At 32.8% G+C, this 21,110-nt stretch overlaps 1 protein-coding gene across 1 annotated transcript; it reads left to right on the plus strand.

Moving 5' to 3' along the window:
* Positions 1–791: 791 nt before the first annotated feature.
* On the plus strand, positions 792–9,022 carry LOC122268267 (sn-1-specific diacylglycerol lipase ABHD11). The gene is made up of 6 exons (XM_087169320.1): positions 792–842; positions 1,352–1,505; positions 4,085–4,285; positions 6,089–6,280; positions 7,334–7,530; positions 8,787–9,022. Exons 1-6 carry the CDS (start codon positions 835–837, stop codon positions 8,923–8,925), a joined length of 891 nt encoding a protein of 296 aa, XP_087025446.1. The 5' UTR covers positions 792–834; the 3' UTR covers positions 8,926–9,022.
* The last annotated feature ends 12,088 nt before the right edge of the window (positions 9,023–21,110 follow it).

Consider the following 21,110-nt stretch of genomic DNA (forward strand, 5'->3'; position numbering starts at 1 on the left):
CCGCACACCCTCGGTCCCTACGCAGACTGATCCAAGTGGGTCACCCACCCGCACACTGACCGCAGCCAGTGATGCTTGACTTCGGTGATCTGATGAGAACCGTGTCTTAACGATCAGTCCACTGCGGGACTGTGTCCCGTTGTAGACTGATCCTTAAGACACGGTTCTTCATCGAATTTAAGCATCACTGGCTACGGTCAGTGGGCGGTGGGTGACCTCTTTGATGAACCTGCAAAGATATCAAGGGTGTGCGGTATTGGTCCTCGTTAAACTGTTCTACCGTAAAGTGCTCGACTTAGCACGCAGGTCATCAGGCTACCGAAGCGGGGGCGGGGCAACCACTCTGCAGAAGATCAAAATTGTGATGGCACGTCTTCGGATCATTCTCAGACATGTTTCCTAGACCATCACCAACAGTTCATTGTGCAGCTCTAGTGCGACGTAAATAATGTACCTATCTACCAAAAAACTGATAAAACAAAATTTATTCAATTTTTTTCCGGCAATATGTAGCTTAATCATACAAAGATTCCAAATATATAAAAACCACAATTAGAATTTTTTGACACTTGCGTTGATTTTTTAAATTGCATGGCAGAATAGTGAGAAGGACAACAGAGGGATTCGAACCCATTACCTCCACGCTTCGCACGATTGGCGGGCGATACCGCTCGGCCAGGGAGGTCCCATAAGGATCATTGGAAAAGACTCAACTCAACTCGGTCATTGTCTGCTGTCTTGCTTTGTTATAAAAAGTCAACTAGTTACCGGAGCGTTTGCAGTTTTCGATCTTTACTTTCAGTTGTTCTTAGAGGAAGAGTGCTCTTTACAAGAATGGAAGCGTAAGGAATCTTTTTTATTAAATAAACAGTATCGTGTTCTTTTGCGATTTAAATAAACTTGGAGTTTTTAAGTTTTTTGTAAATAACAAAATATAAAGTTCAGATTGTATCTTTTGTTATAATTGTTGCTGAAGCTTAAACTTGTTTGAAAGACCTGTATGGGCCTTTTTATTTTGTACGGGCTTTTTTAAAGGTATAATTGTTTTAAATCTTGTACAATGTTAAATATCATGATTAAAAGGAAACTAAGAAATGTAATTCTACTCCTTCTAAAAATTGAACGTTAAGAAGAAAATTAAATTCTTTTTTTTCCAAATCTTTTATTTCATTTAAATAGATTTTTTAAACTTTAGGAAAATTAAATTTGAAGGTTTTTGAAAAATTCCGCTAACTTTCTTGCATCTAAACTTATCGAAACTACTTTTTAAGTCTAGAGAAACTCTTTTTTTCTAAATTGCTCTGTATCTGCCGAAATTCAATGCTATAGCAAATTTTAATCTCTCCCTTAGATCTAAATCAGTATCACTGAGCTTTGAATATGTTGATCCAGCTGGAGGAGTAAAAGACAAGAAAAGTCCTGTCATCTTTCTACATGCTATGCTCTGCTCAAAAGAAATATGGACTGATATTCCCAAGACTGTAGCTAATATCACAGGAAGAAGAGTGAGTAACCAATTTTAGATTTTTCAGTCTACACATTTCTATAAAATTTCACAAACATACATACCCTCGCTTTTGAGGGGAGAGTTTCTTCAAATATGAAGTGGTAGGAAAACTGCTATTTTATTTCTGATTTAATAAATTTGACTAAATTATTTTGCTGATCTCTATATAGAAACGAGTCAATACTGAAGGCTTGGTAATCGTTGTGGAGTTTCAAGTTCTAGCAAAATTGAGCATACCTTAGTCATTTCCCTATATTCTTAAATATCTATGTGAATTTAGACTTTCAGGTTAACAAGTAGGCAAAGTTTAAACTTACTCTTAATTCTAAGAAAGCACATTCGCACCTCTAGTAAATACCAGTACGAGAGACTAATACTTTAATTATAAATAAGCCTCAGACATCAGAATGCAGTAAATAAAATCAAATTTATGGTGGTTTTGACGGTCAAGCGTTGCCTCCCTATATGGTGATCTAGATTTGAAACTTAAAGCGCGATGATTGGTCTTCACGAATTGTACTCCAAACTCGCACAGACCACAATGATTATGTAAAGCATCTTCAGTCTTAGTCGGATCATGGGTTGGAATCTCCCTGACTAATTGTAGTAAACTTCGATTCAAAATTGATTTGATAGTGTAATACCAGTTGATTTATCGCTTACGAATTTATTTATAGCGAATTTTATATGAGCTTCAAAATGAACTGAGTAATCCTGAAGTGTCTAAAAATCCATTTTCTCAGATGTTATAAATTCAAGGTTTACACATCTCAGTTATAGTACTGATTCTTAAAGATTTAATATTACACTAAAGTTCTCAAAATTTGAAGTGTCTAGTTTTTAAAAGTTTTAATACAAACAGTTCAGATTTATTGGATTACATTAATCGATTACTTGAAACTTCATGCAAACTATAACTAATTGGAATCTAAATGACAATAAGATGTCATAATCTCCATTACTTGCTACTGTTCAGAATTTGTCATAGCTATTAGTTGTAATCTCAAATCATTGCTTGCAATTAAGGTTGAAATTGCAAAATCTGTATATAATTACTTGCCATTATATTTTACCACTTTGTAATCTACATACTTTGTAATCTTAAGCTGAAAAATCCTATACAAAAGTTAGTGAAGTCTTTCGAGCCTCTGAAAAAGTTAAATACTAAACAAATTTTAGTTTCTTTTCGGATGGGGTAAGCAAATTTCGAACATTAAATTAAATCTTAATGCATGTCGAATCCTAATTTATGATACCTGAAGTTATCTGAATCTTTTGGAAGTTTTGTCTCTTTGTTTTATCCAATGATAATTGTTGCTTATTCATTCGACAACTAGATTTAAAACTCGTAGGTTTAAAACTAGCTGTTCAGGTGCATATAATATTCAGTTAAGATTGTATTTGACTGCTCTTATTTTTATACTATTCTAACTATGTAAATTACTTTCAATTTCTTTTCTGATACTTGGAAGATTCCCTTCAGGTAGAAAGAGTTTACTTTCTTCATGTAACGGACATGTTGTTCTCACCGTAGAATGATGTCCAGAATTTTTCAGAAATATAATATTTGAATGACTGATGCATTATATTCATCGAATTAGTTCTTAACTTAGCTATACAAATACTTAAAGCTCAAAATTTGAAGTTTTAAAAGTTTAAGGTATTTACAACCTTAAAAATTAAAATTTTAACTAATTTCAATAAATCAAATAAACTAGGAATTAGGGAAATTTCAAACATATAATTTTTTGTATGTTAAAGTCAAATCTTTGCCAGAAGGGTACCCAATTTTTTGCTTTATATTAACATATAAAAAATGTTATTGTTCAATCACATAGAATGTGTTCAAATGTTACTATTTTAATCCATTCGTATTAAAAACACTTTTAAATTTATCATTTTAAATTTTAAAAACTAAAGTGCTGAAATTAAGAGAAATATTCCTAAAAATTTTATTTATTAAAAGGTGACTAAATTTTTCAAATAAACGAGATTTATCTTTCCCGTTTGAAATGGTCTCATTTCATAGCATATAAAATATCAACTCTAAATTATTTGGTAATGTCTTGTTCTATTTCTTTAAACTATTTGGCATCAGATCCTATATTCCAGAAGCAAAGTACGCTAGTCTTCGTATTTGTGTACATGCATAAAGAGTCTCAAACTCAACACTAAATCGTTTCGTCTTGTAAACGGATATTTAATGGAAATTGAAATATTTTTAAATGCTGAAATTTTTAGAACATCAAGATTAGTAATAAATGTGGTTATTGTTTTTGCAAATAAACTGTACAAAAAGGTATATTAAATTATATTTAATAGAAGCTATTTCAATAATAAAACCTTAAGAGAATAACTACGATTTTAGTATAGTTTTAAGACATTTGTGAAAAATTTAATTTGGCGTCTTTTTAGGCTTTGCTGAAAATTATCGATTGGACTTTACGAAAGGGCGAGGTGTTCTTTTATTCTCGTTCTTTTACTCATAAGCCCAACCTTCAATTTAGAATTTTCTTGAAGACATTATTTTATGAAACTATTGAGTTCTTTCTTAAAGTTGTGTATTTGCCTTTTCAGGTCTATACGTATGATGCAAGGAATCACGGGAAGACTACACATGCTAACGAGTCTGATTTCAGCTTCAGTTTTAATGTGGACGACCTCTTTCTATTAATGGATGAAATAAAAACACAAATGCCAGAACAAAAGCCAGAAAAATTTGTGTTAGTAGGTCATGATATGGGTGGAATGACTGCCATTCGAGCTGCTCTAAAAGAGGTACAATCTTTAGTCTATGTAATTCTCAGATTTTTGATATTAGTTTCACGCATACGTAGCAGCCACCAACTCTTTTAACCCTTTGACGCATAATTTTTATTAATATATTTTGCATACTTTTCAATTTTGTATTAGTTTTGGTCAAAAAGTGATTATATCTACCGTCTTAATAATTTATGGCTATGAAATGCAGCATGAAATATTGACCTTTTTCTGCATTAAAGGTAGTCTTCCAAACAATGCTCACAAATTTGTACATATTTGCAGTTATTTATATCTAAGAGAATTATTTATTGAATCTTTTACTTTACAAAATTATTGATCAATTTTAGAATATAAATGAGTGTATTTCACTCCTTTTTAGATTTTATATTAATAAATATATAATTCTGATCTTTTTTAGTAACGACCAAGCTTGTGTTTTATAATAAATTGCCACAATATATATTTAGTTAGATCGTCGGGGAAACTTATAAAAAGGCACCGTTGTCCCATCTGCGTTAAAGGGTAATTCGAACGATGATGCTCGAATTTAGTTTTGAAAGATGGGCATTAAAGTGACCCTTTTGACAGGACATTTTATTTCCATGTTAATCTACGGATAATGTCCGGAATTTCCTTCTTCAGAAATACATTTTAGTTACTTAAACTCGTTCTACTGAATTAGCTGACAAATGTGAAACTTTTTAATGTTAATGTAATACTTACAACTTAAAATTCGGTAAAGTTCAGTAGAAAAATTTCAGTGAATTATATGAAATGTTAGATATGCTATTCACAAGGAATTCCGAACATAGAATTCTTCGTAGGTTAACGTAGGAGATCTTTGTCTAAAGCAGTCCTTTAAACAGAGAAACTTGTCCTATATCTTGCAACTTTCATTACTCGTTTGATTATTACGCTTGAAAGCTAAATTCCAAAATATGTTGGTGAAATTTCCTATTGTGTATTTGGTGCCGTAGATGCATTGTACTGTAAACCAGATCGGATTGTGAAAAAAATCTGAATAGTGCGTTACTTTGTATTTACCAAAAAACACTACCTATTATTTTTAAATTTCAGCACGTAAAAACGTGTAAAAGGCAATGCGATTAAAATGCTCAGTGTAAGGAACAGTCTATCTTGTTTTTGGTCTCAAGCTTATTTTAATAACATTCAAAAGTGAGCTTGCTATTATTGATCTAGTATTTGAGTTTATTTAAGTTTCCTAATCTTTTACCATACATGTTTTCAAAATATTCTAATTGAACCCGTTTCTAAACCTAGTCTTTAAACAATGTAAAAATACATTTTGTATTTATGTTTATCATTAAATATTTCACTATTAAAATGCGTTGAGGTATATTTTTTTAAATACAGATATTAAACTTTGACTTCCAAGCGGTTATTTGTCTTACTTCTCGGATTTTACTTTAGTGCTTTGTTACATTAAGATACTTGACCTACAGAAAGTTCGGATTGCAATTTTTCTATAAAATGAAACAATTTTGAGCTTACCTTAACTGTTGAGTTTCTAAAATAGTAAATATAATGCAAATATTAGATGTCATGTTTTGTCACTTTTTACGCAGTAGACTATCTTGCAATAATTGAATTTTGAAAACTATTCAAGGTCCTGCATCTGGTTTAATCTCATCCCTATATATTTAAGCAGATTTTTTTGGTCCATGTGAAATATTAAGTGACGTTTAATTTTACAGATTTCTAAATGACTAAAATTTACTTGAAAATTATGAAGTTACTAAATATTGATCAAATACTTCAAATCTATTTGTAGTAATACTGAACTTTGTTTCTCTTTAGCCTGCTAGATTCGAGATGGTATTTATAATGGAAATGTATGCAAAGCCAGTATCTAACGAACTCATAAAACGTACGAAACAGTTCATGACTACATGGACAAAGTGCGTCCAAGAACTTCCAGAAGGTACCTTAAAAGAGGATGTCACACGACTAAGCGTAGAAAATCTATATGCGAAACTGGAACAGTGGATGGTAAGTTAAAGCCAAAATTTCCAGTTTGTTCCACACGAAGTAATTTTTCTCGCCGCATTTGATACGACAGTCCATGGTGGGCAATAGTCTTCTATTTTATAACCATAGTTGAGTAGTAGACCAACCCATTCTGAGTTTACTGTCAATGTTCAACCACGTAGCCTTGTAATTTTAAATCAAACTCGGAAGACTCCTGGCTGCAGCATTGGGACAAACTAGGCTTCGTGGAAGATTTAGTGAAACTTACCCACATTTGTATTACATAGTGGAAAATCTACCACGGTTAGCTAGGAAGAAAGATTCTAACAACCCATGATTAGTCTACAATTCAGAATATTCAAAGTCTACACTGGGGTCTGTGCGAGTCTGTATCAGAATCATATCTGATTTAACTCATCCTGATCTCCCGGAACTTTATAGCCACTTTTACATCCACTTTATAGCTTAAACAACAAATTTTAGAGTAATTTCCAGACTAAATCGCTTAGGTTAAGCAAGACGGTAAACACTTTGCCACTCAGTGCCTAAGCGAAATAAACCTATAGGCTTGGGAGCTTGTTTAGAATCCAGTGGCCTTTAAATACTTTAGTTATTTCCTTTTTGCTGCAGTTGGGAGCGATTATAATGCAAGTTTTTATTTTTATTTTTAGTCCTCGTTGAACAGCGTATCCAAATTTTGGGTTTACGACTATTTATGTTAAACTCCGTAGGCTTGTAATTTTGAACCCAATCCAGAAGACAGGAGAATTCCTGGATCGGGTATTAGAATTTTGCTCTCTTAGCGGACTTTTTGATGGAATTAACCCGCATTTGCGTTACATGGGGAGGATGAAGGGACAGCTTGGCGACGACTATAAAAGGCACCCTGTAGGTTTTAAAGTTTACCAAACACAGCAAACTCATAATAACAGAAGCTGGCAGGTTACAATGTGCCTCCTAGCATTAGATGTTCCCTATACGGTGGACTCCATCCGCTCTATCAGCTAACCATTGTACTTAATTTAGCTAGAACATTATTAACTCTATATAATGCAAATTTTTTGTAAATTTCAGAAAGAGGATAAGGAAAAGGCTTCCTACTTGATGGGAACGTTTGAGTACAAGAAAACTGCAAAGGGTTGGGACGCATCTTACAACACAGATGCTCTTGCCAAAGCTCTAGAAGACCTAGAGAAACACCAGGAAGATTACCAGGGAGAGTATGATGGACCTACTTATTTCCTTTATGGCACCGAATCTCATTATAAAATGTAAGTTTGCAAGCTTTGATTTGGTAATTTAACTTTTTCCTGGGTTACTTTGTATTTATAGTTCAACTTCTAATTCTGTTTAGCAGAGACTAAAGAGGTTACGAGATCTTTGTCTTAATTTTTTAAAGAACTTAAAATTTTTAGGTCTCATGAATTTGAGGTCAAATAGTAAGATAATAGGGAGATCTTACAAACTTGTATTTGCTTCCGTACGCAAGATTTCAAGTAATTGCGCATGCGTACTTGGGCGCTTGTGGCAGTTCTGGTGAGATGCGCATGCGTCTGTGGAAGAAATATTAAACTTGCGTAAGTAAAAATCAGATTTTGAAAAATCAGTCGGTTAATAACTAACGTAATCTAATATCAGTTTAACTTTGACCACAAAAAACAAACGTATACAATGGTGGGACATTATGTATTTCAATGAATTCAACGATCAAGAGTGCAGCTTATTTAAAAATATTAAACTTCTATTGATTATTTAACTAAATTGTACAGTTAAAAAAAATTTATAATTTTGAAAAGATCGAAAATATCTAGTTTCTTATAGAATTAGTAATTAGTCAACCATAATGTTAAGCTAATAATTATTTTTATTGAATGAACCAATGATTGCAATATCAAAAGATTAATTTCTAAATGTCAATACTTTTCTTCAAACTCCCATTCCATGCTTTTATTTCGAAGGTAGGCTTTAACAGAAAACGTATACCAGCTAAAAACAGCGTGCTTGCAGTTGTCTTTGTAGCGCACACCCCAACAATACGTAAGCATGCGCAGTTGTTTCAATCTTGCGTACTGAGGCTAACGTAGAAGTGTTGAATCTCTCATATAAAAATCTCTTAGCAAATCGTTAGAAAACTTAAGTTTTAATACAAATTCTATGCTTTATTTAAAGGCTTTGTTTTGTGCTGAAATAAACGCTCAAATAAACACTCAAATTTATCCAAATAAATTTAAGGTATAACAAAGTGTAAGAGTCTTCCTTTATTCTACTAAAGTTATCGCGCATTTTGAAGGGGTTCGGGAACAAAATTCTAAATGGGTTTTTTAAATGAATTTTAGTTTTCATCTCAGAAGTACGCAAGAAATTTAAAGATTCGTTCTTTCTCAAATTACGGTGATTCTTAACGCTAAACTACTTGGCTTTCATTTGTCCCATAGAAACGATAATTTTTATCAAATTTTAAAAAAAAATGTATCTGTTATAAATTTTTTTTACGTGTCATTAAACAAGACTTATTTTCTTATTGTAGAAATGAAACAAAGGATTCCATGAAGAAGCACTTCCCAAAAGCTGAATTGGTTCCGTTTGAAAATGGATCACACATTTTTGTTGCTGAGATGCCTGCTGAACTGGCTAAGACAATTGGCGAAAAAATCAACTCTGTCTAAAGTTTTTAAATTCCGTTAGTTATGCTGTTCGTTAAGAAAAGCTGAAATGATTTCAATGTATAAATGTTTAAATTTATTAAATTATATCATGTTCGAAGATATGTTCATTTAGTTTATTCAGAAGTTGATTTCAGTTTATTTTTCAGAATAGTGTAAGTACCATGTCAATGATAGAAACTAATGTTTGCCGGATTTATGTGTAACAAAGTTGTAATCAATCTGTATATTTTACAACTGTCGTTGAACAGCAAATCAAGTTTAAAGTTTACGTCTACCAGTGTTAAACTCCGTAGCCTAGTAAATTTGAACCCAATCCAGAAGAAAAGGGAACTCCAGGATAAACTTTGGGAGAAATTTCGCCTTCGGGGAGGTCTTTTTGATGCAACTATCACACATTAGCATTACAGAGAGAAACCACGAAAACCTCTTACGGTTAGCTGACTACTCTAACCCACGATCCGTCTACCACTGAGGATATTTCGCGTCAACACTGTGGTCGGTGCAAGCCGGATGTGGAATTCATATCTACCAGCCATCTCTGGGATTCGAACCCGGTTCTCCTCATTGGAAGGAGAGCTCTCTTCCCTGAGCCATCACTGCTCCATTCTTTAAATTTTATTTTGAACAGCAGACCCAATTTTGTGTTTACGACTAATGTTCAACTCCTTATCCTTGTAATTTTGGACCCAAATCAGACGACTCCTGGCTCAAGTACTGGGAGAAATTTGCCATCGTGTAGTACTTGTAACTAACCCGCATTTACGTTACACGGAGAGGAAAACCATGAAATCCTACCACTTTTAACCTGGCTGCAAGATGACTCTAACCAATAATTAGTCTACCACTGGGGATATTTTGCGTCAGCATTGTGGTCTGTGCTAGCTGGGCGCGGTATTTGTATAGACCAGCCATGGCTGGTATTCTATTTATTTTGAGATAAATTACTTTGAAACGCGCGTTTTTCTGGTATTAAATAGCTCCCAGCGATGGCAAATTTGTATTTTTAACTCGCTTCAGTAGTAGTTTTGGGTTCTGAAGTTGCTGTGATTTCTGTGACAAATTAATCAAATTACAATTCTATAAAGAGTTTTTTTTCCCTACTTGCATCCCGCCTGAAGTACAAAGTTACAGCATCGTCATTAAGAGTACACACGAAGTACAAAACAAAAGTTTTATTTATCTTCGATCCTTTTCAAATTTCAACAAGATACTGGTAGAATTGGTAGAGGTCTGTGTAAGAAGTTTTAGAAAAAACATTAGTTTTAAAGTTATATGTAAGTGTGATTTTTAATTGATGGTAATTAAAAAGTTCTTTGTGAACAACATTTTTAATTAAACTTTAACCAAAATACCGTTCATAGGCATTTAAATAAATTTAAATTGTTATGATAACCGTATAAAAATATAATGTAACTAGGCATCAAATTTTTATTTTGTCATAAAAATTTCTTCAAAAAACATGCTTTAATTATGCTTGCTAAATTATTACTAAATTAAATTAAGACACTGAGTTAATGAAATGCATTTAGAATTAAGCAAGGACCTATCGAAGAGTGCCTAACATTTTTACCAATAATAAAATAAAAACTGGTGAACAAGGAACTTTTTGAAATTCTGAGAACATTGAAAAATTAACTTTGTCATCGAGAACTACATATTTATGAATAGACGCTTACAAATTGAATATCTTATAACTAGGTAAGAAAAACTCTTGATTTAAACAAATTTTGTTGCCTGTAAGTAAGTAAAGTGTAAATTTTTTTTAAAAATCTCAAAAACCAAATAAATGGATTTTTGAAGGATTTTTCTTTATTTTGAACGTCTAGTGTCCCCTCAAGTGAACGTCTCTTATGAAAATCAACAATTTTACTTTAGGAGGTGACTTTGAAGTTTAGGTTGTGTACAGATCAATAAGGATGTCTGTAATCGTGACTGTTAATATTGTAACGCATCAAGAAACAGTTTTTCACACCACAAATATAGAAAATCCCGTAATTGGTTAGAATAAGCTTACAAAAAAACATAGAAAACCCGTAACGGGTTAGTATAAATTTCAAATTTAAAAACCCCAAAAACTATCCTTTAAAAAAAAACGTCTCTCTGATGTTCCATATTTATCGTCTGCTTTTTTTAAATTTATCTTTTGATGTGTTTATTTTATTTATGCTTTTGCTAGCCCGTTATTTTTTAAATATTTTTAGACTTTATAACACAAACGGATGTGAGCAATCTTTATCCTGATGTCTCAATCCCAAATGAAATAGCCAGATACACAGTTGAAACACAAAGAACGAATACATAATTTAGTTCTATGTTTCAGTATTTCAGCAAACTTTTCGACAGGATGATGTTTTAGGAGGCACCAGTTTTTAAGGACAAGTCAAACCACCTGGTTGTCTGATTCAAGAGAAAAGTTACAATTTGCTTGATACTGATCTTAAAGTTTAATCTTAAAATAGTAATATAAATTAACTATAACTATAGCATTTATCGTAGTTTAATATTAAATCTGTTATAAATGGGAGGGAAAGGTTAGGAGAAGAGAACACTTTTCCCTAGTTGGTGAAAGTTCGAACGCGCGACAAAGAATTTTTTTCTTTTGGCTAGAATTTAAAATTCCATCCATTGGTTTACTATGATAGAAAGCTCGTTTAAATGGGTTAAGATTTTTTTTTAATTTCCCCAATTCTCAGTTTCCTTATCGCTTCGAATTCCTTTGCTTTTTTCCCCACAAATCACTGAAATAAACTCTGCTCTTTACTCACTTTGTACAAACCAACTCGTGACACGTCGTAACTATAAAAAATTTATTTTGGACTTTTTATTTTTCCCTAAAATTCGTTTTTTAAAAAAATTATAAATTAAATTTTCAGAGATAGCTGAAACATTTTGTCTACATTCGATATCAAGATGTTTTGCTACGTTCTAAAATGTTTCAGTGGGCTTCAAGGTGATAAACTGGGGGTCTTAAAGGTAGTGACTTCGTGACAGTTTTTATTTTCAAATTTTCCATACCATTTAGAGCAATACTAAATTCAAAAAAGTAATACACGTATATGTTGTGAAATATTCAGAGCTCTAGATTGCGTATACGACGAAATATCGAAAAATAATCCCCACTTTACGCCGTTCTAAAGTTGTGGGGATTTAATTGACTATGTCAACCTTCATCTATCAAAAGGTACCTCCAGATAGAATCAATTCATCATCATCATCATTTACATGAGAGCTGGGCATCTGGGGCCTTGCGGTACTTTTCCCATTTATCTTAAAAGTAAAAGAAAACATATAGTAACAGATATAGTAGTAGCAGAGTATAGTAGTAACAGAGCGCAGAATTCGTGAGAGTATGGCGCTTAGCCATTATGGGGTAAAGACAAAATTGGGATTCAGTAAAGGTAAGGGAAATCACGGCTCAGTTACTATTTATTTATGATAAAACGAATCATGCTGTTTATTTGAATATTTTAAGAGACAATTTAAATTTATCCATCTAAGATTTAGATACTAGATAGGACTCCAAGATAACGTTTTTACCCTGATATTTATACCAAGATAACGATCCTAAGCATGCGACTCTCAGCTTTCGTCTGTGGTACTTCTGTAACTGGCCACAACTTTTAAATTATCGCTACCAATTATCGATTATCTGATTTAAATTATCAATTATCGGATTTAAACCTATTAGAACATATTTTTAGTGAATTGGAAGTTAGAGTGTGAAAACACGATATTAAAACAAAAGATGAACAAAAAAAACAAAAATAATCGACTATTGGAGGAACATTGCCGCATAAATTGCAAAAAAGCTAGTGAAATCTATTCTTAGCCGTTTAAATGCAGTTGTAAATACTGAAGGGTGTTTTACTAAGTACAGTCACTCGAACGAGTGACTCTAAGAATATTTATTTATATGTAGGAATTTTTTTAAAAAGTAAACGATGAATTTGGTGAGTTTGAGAAACATTTATTGTTTAAAGTTCAAAAACTTTTTTAACAGGTGATTCTGCAAATAATACGATTGTAAATAATAGATCCTCAATTTTTCGAAATCTTTCCATTAGAGCAGCGACGGCTGAGGGGATAGAGCGTTCGCCTTTCAATGAGGCAAACCGGGTTCGAATCCCAGTCGACACGAATTCCACATCCGGGAACCACAGTGCCAACGTGAAATATCCTCAGTGGTAGACGGATCATGGGTTAGAGTCCCCTTGCCGTTAGGCTAACCGTGGGAGGTTCTCGTGGTCTTCCTCTCCGTGCAACGCAAATGCGGGTTTGCTCCATCAAAAAATCCCTCACGAAGGCAAATTTCTCTCAATATTTGATCTAGGAGCTCCCTTGTCTTCTGTATTGCGTTCAAAATTACAAGACTACTGAGTTGAACAATAGTAGTCGCAAACCCATAAAATTAGGTCGGCTGTTCAACGACGGTTATATGAAAAAAAATCTTACCATTATTGAAAATACTATAATTTTTTCAAGATGTCTACCAGCACACAGAACTATTTGTCATAATTTAGAAAATGAATTATGAAAACTTAATGGAAAAAACGAGAAAATACAGTACTTTCTGTCGGGAAAATTTTGAACTAAAACCTGAAACTCCGAGATGAAGATTTATATCCTCTCACATAACTTAGCTGACAAAGAGTTTTTTTTTTGTTTTTAATAATTTTTCCGCTATAAAGTTTTTAAACACCAGTCCAATTTAGGAATTGGAAATTTCTCAGTTCAAACAGATTATTCGAACTGCCTAAGTATAAACAGTTTACACAAAACTAGATATTTTTGTTTTTAATTATGCTTCCATGATGAGCAAAAAACTTTTTGTTGAATCGTACTGAAACAAGATGAACCGTAATAGTCACCTTTTTAGAGCCCTTGTAAAAATAATCATCAATCAATATTTAAATAAGAAAATATTTTTGTTTTCTAGTTCTGGCCAATACTTATATAAGTCTTGAAAAGCAAGCGAGGCATTAAAAAGTTAAAAAGATCAAAAACCAATTTATTTATTATATCTGGACGAAAATAAGTTTGCATTTTCTTAGTAGCTCATTATTATTATATTTTTTAATTCGGAGATTCTGTAAATATATGTTAAGGGCTGTAGTTACTGTACACCTTTTAAATTTCTCTTCGCTTCCCTTGAATATAACAAGAGAAAAATGTTATAATCATTTCATATGTCATTTTTTGACTCTATAATTGAAGGAGCTGTTAATAATTTGTTTTTGTTAATGCAGTGTGATTACGATAAACTTTAAACAAAATATTGCTTACTTATTAATATTGTTATTGTTTACTTACAAATACTGTTAAGAAATTATGTCCTGGGCAGGGTAAAAGGCCAAATTAATTTCAAATACGATTGCTTAGTGTTGAAAAATTAAAAATTTTTAATTTTGTACACTAAAAAAAGCAATCCATGAAAATATAATGCTAAACAACATATTTTTACAGTTCTATCATCAAGTGCATGTTTCATCAGTTTGTTAGATCTTCCCAATCCTTAAGTATGGTATGTTAATTCAATTTTAGGCATTTTTCAATGTTAAATCGTAAATTCTAAATATCAACACAGAAAAAAATAATCATAGATATATTCAACAAAAAGAGTGAAAAATATGTCACGAAAGTCCATGAAAAGCAATAAACTTTTTCTTTCATTTCTCTCTCTCTCTTTTTTTCTTTTAACAAATATATGCCACATCTTGTTAAGTTTATAAGAGATAAAGCCACGTCACTATTTTTGTCTTTTTGTTCCAAGTTAAAAAAAAAAAAAATTGCAGGCGTCATTCAAATTTTAAATTCCAATTTTTATGAATGTTACAGTCTATGTATGAAATTCGACAATTTATATAATGCCTAAAAAAGCATCAATATTTCATACATTGCCTAGGCATTATATAAAATAATTAATGACAAACTGGAAAAATATGAAACAAATAATATTTCATGCATTGCCTAGAAATTTAGTCGAAAGAGTAATGAAAAATTTACAAACAATCTATGCAATGACTAAGCAAAGAATGTAATAATTCTCATATTTCATTCTATGTCTAAGACTGCTAGGCATTCTATCTATCATCGGCAACATATTATGTATTTATCTGAACGCCGCAGGGTGATTACGACCCTTTTCTCATTAATCTTGTAGATAGTGATTGGAATACAAATTACAGGGAAAAAATTTATTCATGCAGTTTTTACAAAGACTAGGCATTCTAAAAAACAATGACGAGGCATTCTAAAACATTTTGGCATTTCAAAAAATGCGGATAACATATACACAAAATTTTAATAATCATAAATGCAATATCGATTAATATGTGCAGGGTATAATCATTTGTTTAATAAAAGCTTACATCATTAATATATGTGTAACATTAATATATGTAAACATATGTGTAACATGTAAACATATGTGTAACATAGATGTCATTCATTTTAAAAACATGACATATTTAAAAATTAAAACTTATTATCATAAACTAATCTCCATAAATGCAGTACCGTATTGCATAAGTGTGTAGAACATGCATTCCTCCAAGAACCGCAAACCTTCGTTTGAAGAAGATAGTGTAAACATCATACATTTCTTCGACGATGGCGTTAAGTCGCCAAGATTGTCTTATTTCAACGAAATGAAACGCTAGTGTCACAATCTGTGAGCAAAATCTAAAAAATTCTTTCACAAAATGCTCACCAATAAATGTTGATTCTGCGAGCAACAACAAGACGTCCGCCATCGAGTCGTATGCAGATGGCGGAACAGAACGGTTGATTTCCGAGATTATGTCATCTGCATGCTGTCGCTGATATCTGAGAACAGCCTCTCCCATATCTGGCTGAAATCGTCGATTGTTGTGGTAATACTCAGTTCTCACCAAGTCCATCTTAGACCATAGATGACCATGCTTATTCAAACAGTACGAAATAATATCATGGACGAATGAATAATGCTGCGCATTATCGCGGATGCGGTTATTTTTCTTGCGATTCTCGATGAGAAGTCTATTGTCTTCAGCTATTTGTTGCCTTAAAAATTGTCGTCTTAAAAGTTCTTGTCTCAAAATGCTCATTATTTTCTTTCAACAACAACTAATGTTTTTTTTAATATTAGTGTTAAGTAAAATGTAATATTTAACGTTTCATACGGTTTTTTTCTGTTGAAACTTAAGAGCATTGCAAGGTACAACATTTCAAGGCAAGAATAGCCGAGAGAAGAAAATCATGGACAGTGGCAAGTTGTAGTTGTAGTTCATTTACGTCGCACTAGAGCTGCACAATGGGCTATTGGCGACGGTCTGGGAAACATCCTTGAGGATGATCCGAAGATATGCCATCACAATTTTGATCCTCTGCAGAGGGGATGACACCCTCGCTTCGGTAGCCCGACGACCTGCACGCGAAGTCGATCACTTTATGGTAGAATAGTTTAACGAGGGCTGATACCGTTCACCCTGGTCCCTATAGACAGGCTTATGAAAGTGGTCACCCACCCTTTTACTGACCGCAGGCAGTGATGCTTGACTTCGGTGGTCTACTGGGAACCGTGTCTTAACAAACTGCTGGACTCTTTTAAGCGAGTGGCAAATAAAAATTAAATTATAGCTATCAGGGTCAACTTCATTACCTATTGGATGAAGTTCAAATCGCAAGTTCCAAGCGAGTAGCATGAAAAAGTGTAACGCAAACTCACGTTCTTTTTTTCTGACATGCCCCCCCCCCCCGCTTTACGGTGGAACAGTTTAACGAGGAGCAATACAGTGCATCCTTGGTCCAAGCTAATCAAAGTGGTAACTCTCTGAAAATCACGCTTGACTTCGGTTATCTAGTTAGAACCATATGTAAGCCTGTGCATATGTGTGCTGTGCATGTGCACTGAATGAAAAGGCACAACAATTCAAATTCGGGATGATCGAGAGATTAAAATTTTGGATAGTAGCGAAAGAGAAAGCAGTTTCGAACTGCGATGTAACTGATGAACATCAACACTTCGAAGTGAGTAACATTTAAAGATTTAATATTAACTTCAGTAGCAGGGAATTTATAATCATCTCCAACTTCATTAGGCACTGAATAAATGGAGTTACTATTTACAAGCACGCAAAAGTGCAATACTAACTCCATTAGGAATCAGTACCAGCATCATAACACATTTGTTAAAGTCCTGATTGCACAAAAGACTGTGGCTCCTTACAAGACATAAGATCATAGGTTCGCGTCTCAAGTCACTGAAGAATTCAATTCTCATATTGCCAGAACAGGCTGCCAAGTGATATTGTGCAGTAGTTTCAATCTATTTTGACACATTCTCCCCTTTTCACTATTGCTAGAGCTCATTCGTCCCACAGTGGACTGATCGTTAAGACACGGCTCCCAGCAGATCACCGAAGTCAAGCATCACTGGCTGCGTTCAGTGTGCGGGTGGGTGACCACTTGGATTAGGCTGCGTAGGGACCGAGGGTGTGCGGTATTGGCCCTCGTTAAACTGTTTTACCGTAAAGTGCTCGACTTCGCGTGCAGGTCGTCGGGCAACCGAAGCGGGGGTGCCATCCCCTTTGCAGGGGATCAAAACTCATTCTTCCCTTTAAATATTTAAAACGAGTTGTGGGGGCTCTGGCGAAGTGAACCAGGGGAAGTGAATGATGTGAACCGGATTCGAATCCCAGCTATGGCTGGTCGATACGAATTCAGTACCGACCACAGTGCATATGTGAAATATCTTCAGTAGTAGACGGCAGAGTTCCCTTTGTCATCAAGCTAACCGTGGGAGATTTTCGCTGTTTTCCTCCCCATGTAACGCAAATGAGGGTTAGTTCCATCAAAAAGACCTCCACGAAGGCAATATTTCTTCCAATGCTTGATCCAGGAGTTCCCTTGTCTTCTGGATTGGGTTCGAAATCACAAAACTACGGAGTTGAACTTTGGTAGTTGTAAATCCAAAAATGGGTCGGCTGTTCAACGTCAGTTATTAAAAAATAATATTTAAAACTAATATATAATGTAATTATTCAAATTTGAATTGCTTAACATGTCTTTATCCCTGACAAAATCCAAGAAAGAAAAATTTATTAATATCAAAGAGCCTTTATGATGGTGGAAGTTCACTGGCCAGATAAATTTTGATGATGATGATGGAAGTAGAGCACACATTGAGGTAGATTACTTACAGACTCCTTTGTTGTTCAAGCAAGAGAAAAACAGGATTGAGGATTATTTAGATTTTTATTCATAATTGCCATTGATCTGCACCTATTTGTTCCTTAAGTTGTCATAGCCATTAAACATATTCTTGCAAACTGTAAACAATTTCTTCATTTGAGAAAAAAAAAAACTTTTTGACAATATTAGTCCGGATCTTAAGTCTTTACTTTGTGACCCTATACATCACAATCTTATGAAGTTTATTAAAGCAAAAGTAATAATTTATAATTTAAAATGTATATCTTTATATTAATCTGATGACATTTTTGAGTCTAGTGATAGCCATTTCTGGCTCCTGTGCCAATCAACTACAAAAAAACATCCAACCAGCCAACTGTAACAAAAATTCAAGTTTAGATATTTTTGTGAATTTTCTTTAAATATTTCATTTTATAACCGTCGTTGAACAGCCGACCCAATTATTTGGGTTTACGACTACTAATGTTCAACTCCGTGTAGCCTTGTAGTTTTGAACCCAATCCGGAAGACAAGGAAACTTCCTGGATGAAGCATTGGGAGAAATTTGCTTTTGTGGAGGACTAGAGAATTAGTTATAAATTTAGTTAAAATTGAAAAAAAAGTAGTATTAAAAAAGCTGTTGTATGCATATCATCCGCTCAGAGAAATTAATATTTTTTAAAAAAGGACTTTGCTTTGACATTGAAGATTTGATAGCATTCTACTGTTATTCTTATATAATCCTTTGAGACCCAACACCCAATATATTGGGTAACACTTTGAATAATTTTATCACTTAAAATTTTAATTCTCCTGTTATTCTTATATAATCTCTAGAGACCCAGTATATTGGGCAACACGTAGAGCAATTTTATCACTTAAAATTAAGGTTTTAATTCATATGCTATTCTTATAGGATATCTTGAGATCCAACAAATTGGGCAACACTTTAAACAATTTTATCACTTCAAATTAAAGTTTTAAATATTTTCTATTTTTTTGTTTTGCAACTGTCTTTGTAACAAAGCAACTGTCTTTGTAAAAATATAATTAGATTTGAAATCATTGGTTGAGGTTTTTAATGACAATGAAAAATTAAAAGAAATGTAAGAAACAACATTCAAGTAAATTTTTGGACATTTTTACAGCATATAAATAAATCTCATTATTTGAATCTAGAGGAATTTATTTTATGACCTAAGTGTAAAGATACATAATAAAAATATTCTGCTATAAGCCAGTAATTTTAAAAATAAAATGTAGCAATTTTTATAAAAAAATTTAAAATTACTAAAAAAACTATTTAATTCAGTTTCTTAAAAGAAACATTTTACTGTATATATGGAGTTTACCTTCTAATACGCTACATATTTCTTTGTAAAAAGGGAATTTTCTGACAATATTTAAAGCTTGAATCTCTGAGAATATTAACTTATTATCCGTGAAATAAAATTTTGTTCAACTCGTTTTACAGAGGGGAATTTTTTCTTTATAGTTATAATTTTTGTCAACATATATAAAACAATTAAATCAATTGTAGTTTTGTGATATATAAGAGTGATCAAGAGTTTGTATTTATGTTGAAACTAGTTAGTAAAATTTTTTAGTAAAAAGTTTATTTTATATCAGATGTGATTCTATGATTTTCAACGAATAAATGAAAGTTTACATATAGATTTGAAAAACTCAAATAAAAGAAAGTTTTATTGCAAAAATGTTTCTATATCATGAAAGTTGTATTCAACATAAAAAACTGAAAGTTGAAATCAAAACTTTTAGTTAAAATTCTTAATAAAAACCGAATTTTTTTTTAATTGCAATATCAAACATGTGTACACATTGCAGAACACATTGCACATTAAGAAATACAAACAGTGGCTTGTTAAAAATATCGTATAATTCATTACATAGTCAGCAAACAGTCTCAAATTATGATAAAACGACAAATGTTTGAAAAGTGATCCCTTAATTGCGATAAAAATTTGTAAAATATACATTTAAAACTATCAATCAAAACAAAATTTTTGAAATTAACAACGATGAAAATATGTGTCAATTGCTGGTTTCATAGCTGATGATGTCAAGTTGTCAATTCGTACATCAAGAATCACAGACAGTGGCTAGTTAAAAACATCATACAATTCATTACATAGTCAGAAAATAGTCTAAAATTATAATAAAGCGACAAATATTTGAAAAGTGGTCCCTTAATTATGCTAAAAAATTGTAAATTTATGCATTTGAAACTATCAATCAAAGCAAAATTCTTTAAAATTGGCGACGATGAAAATATGTGCTAATCACTGATTTCATAGTTGATGAAGTCAAGTACTCACTTCTTTTACGCATTCAACTATGCCAGTGTGTTTCCAACAGCAACGTTTATATAACGCTAGGAACTCAATTATTCTGTTGAAATTTTCCCTGAGATCTAATCTCCATAGATGCAATACCGAACAGCATATGAGTGCAAAACATGCCATCCACCACAGGACGAAAACCTGTTTTTTACGAAGACACTGTGCACAATGTGCATTGCATGGGCGATTGTGTCGAGTTGCCAGATTTGTCCACGACGCACGAAACAGATTCCCAACGATACGATCTGAGCACAAAATTTAAAGAATTCCTTGACAAAATTTTCTTCTCTGAAAGTGATTTCTGCGAGCTCTAACGATATCTCCAGCAATGAGTCTAACACGCCATCGGGGCGTATTCTGATGATCTCTTTTCCTATATCAAATGCATGGCGTGCTATATATAGAAGAACAGCCCTTCCTATATCGGGTTCAAATCGTCTGTTTTCGTGATACTCTTGCGTTGTTCTTATGAATGGAAGAGACCATACATGTCCATAGTGATGCAAACAGTATGAAACTAAGTCATGCACAAATATAAAATGTCGCATATTATCGCGAAAAGTTTTTCGTTCAATAACATTTGTCATGTCTTTAGATAGAAAATTATTACAGTTACTTCATGATTGATTTTAGAAAATTCTTCGCAGTGAGCAA

The sequence above is a fragment of the Parasteatoda tepidariorum genome, chromosome 8 (genome assembly GCF_982258835.1).
Source record: "Parasteatoda tepidariorum strain Cologne lab strain chromosome 8, Ptep-v5.0, whole genome shotgun sequence".
Classification (NCBI taxonomy): Eukaryota; Metazoa; Arthropoda; class Arachnida; order Araneae; family Theridiidae; genus Parasteatoda; species Parasteatoda tepidariorum.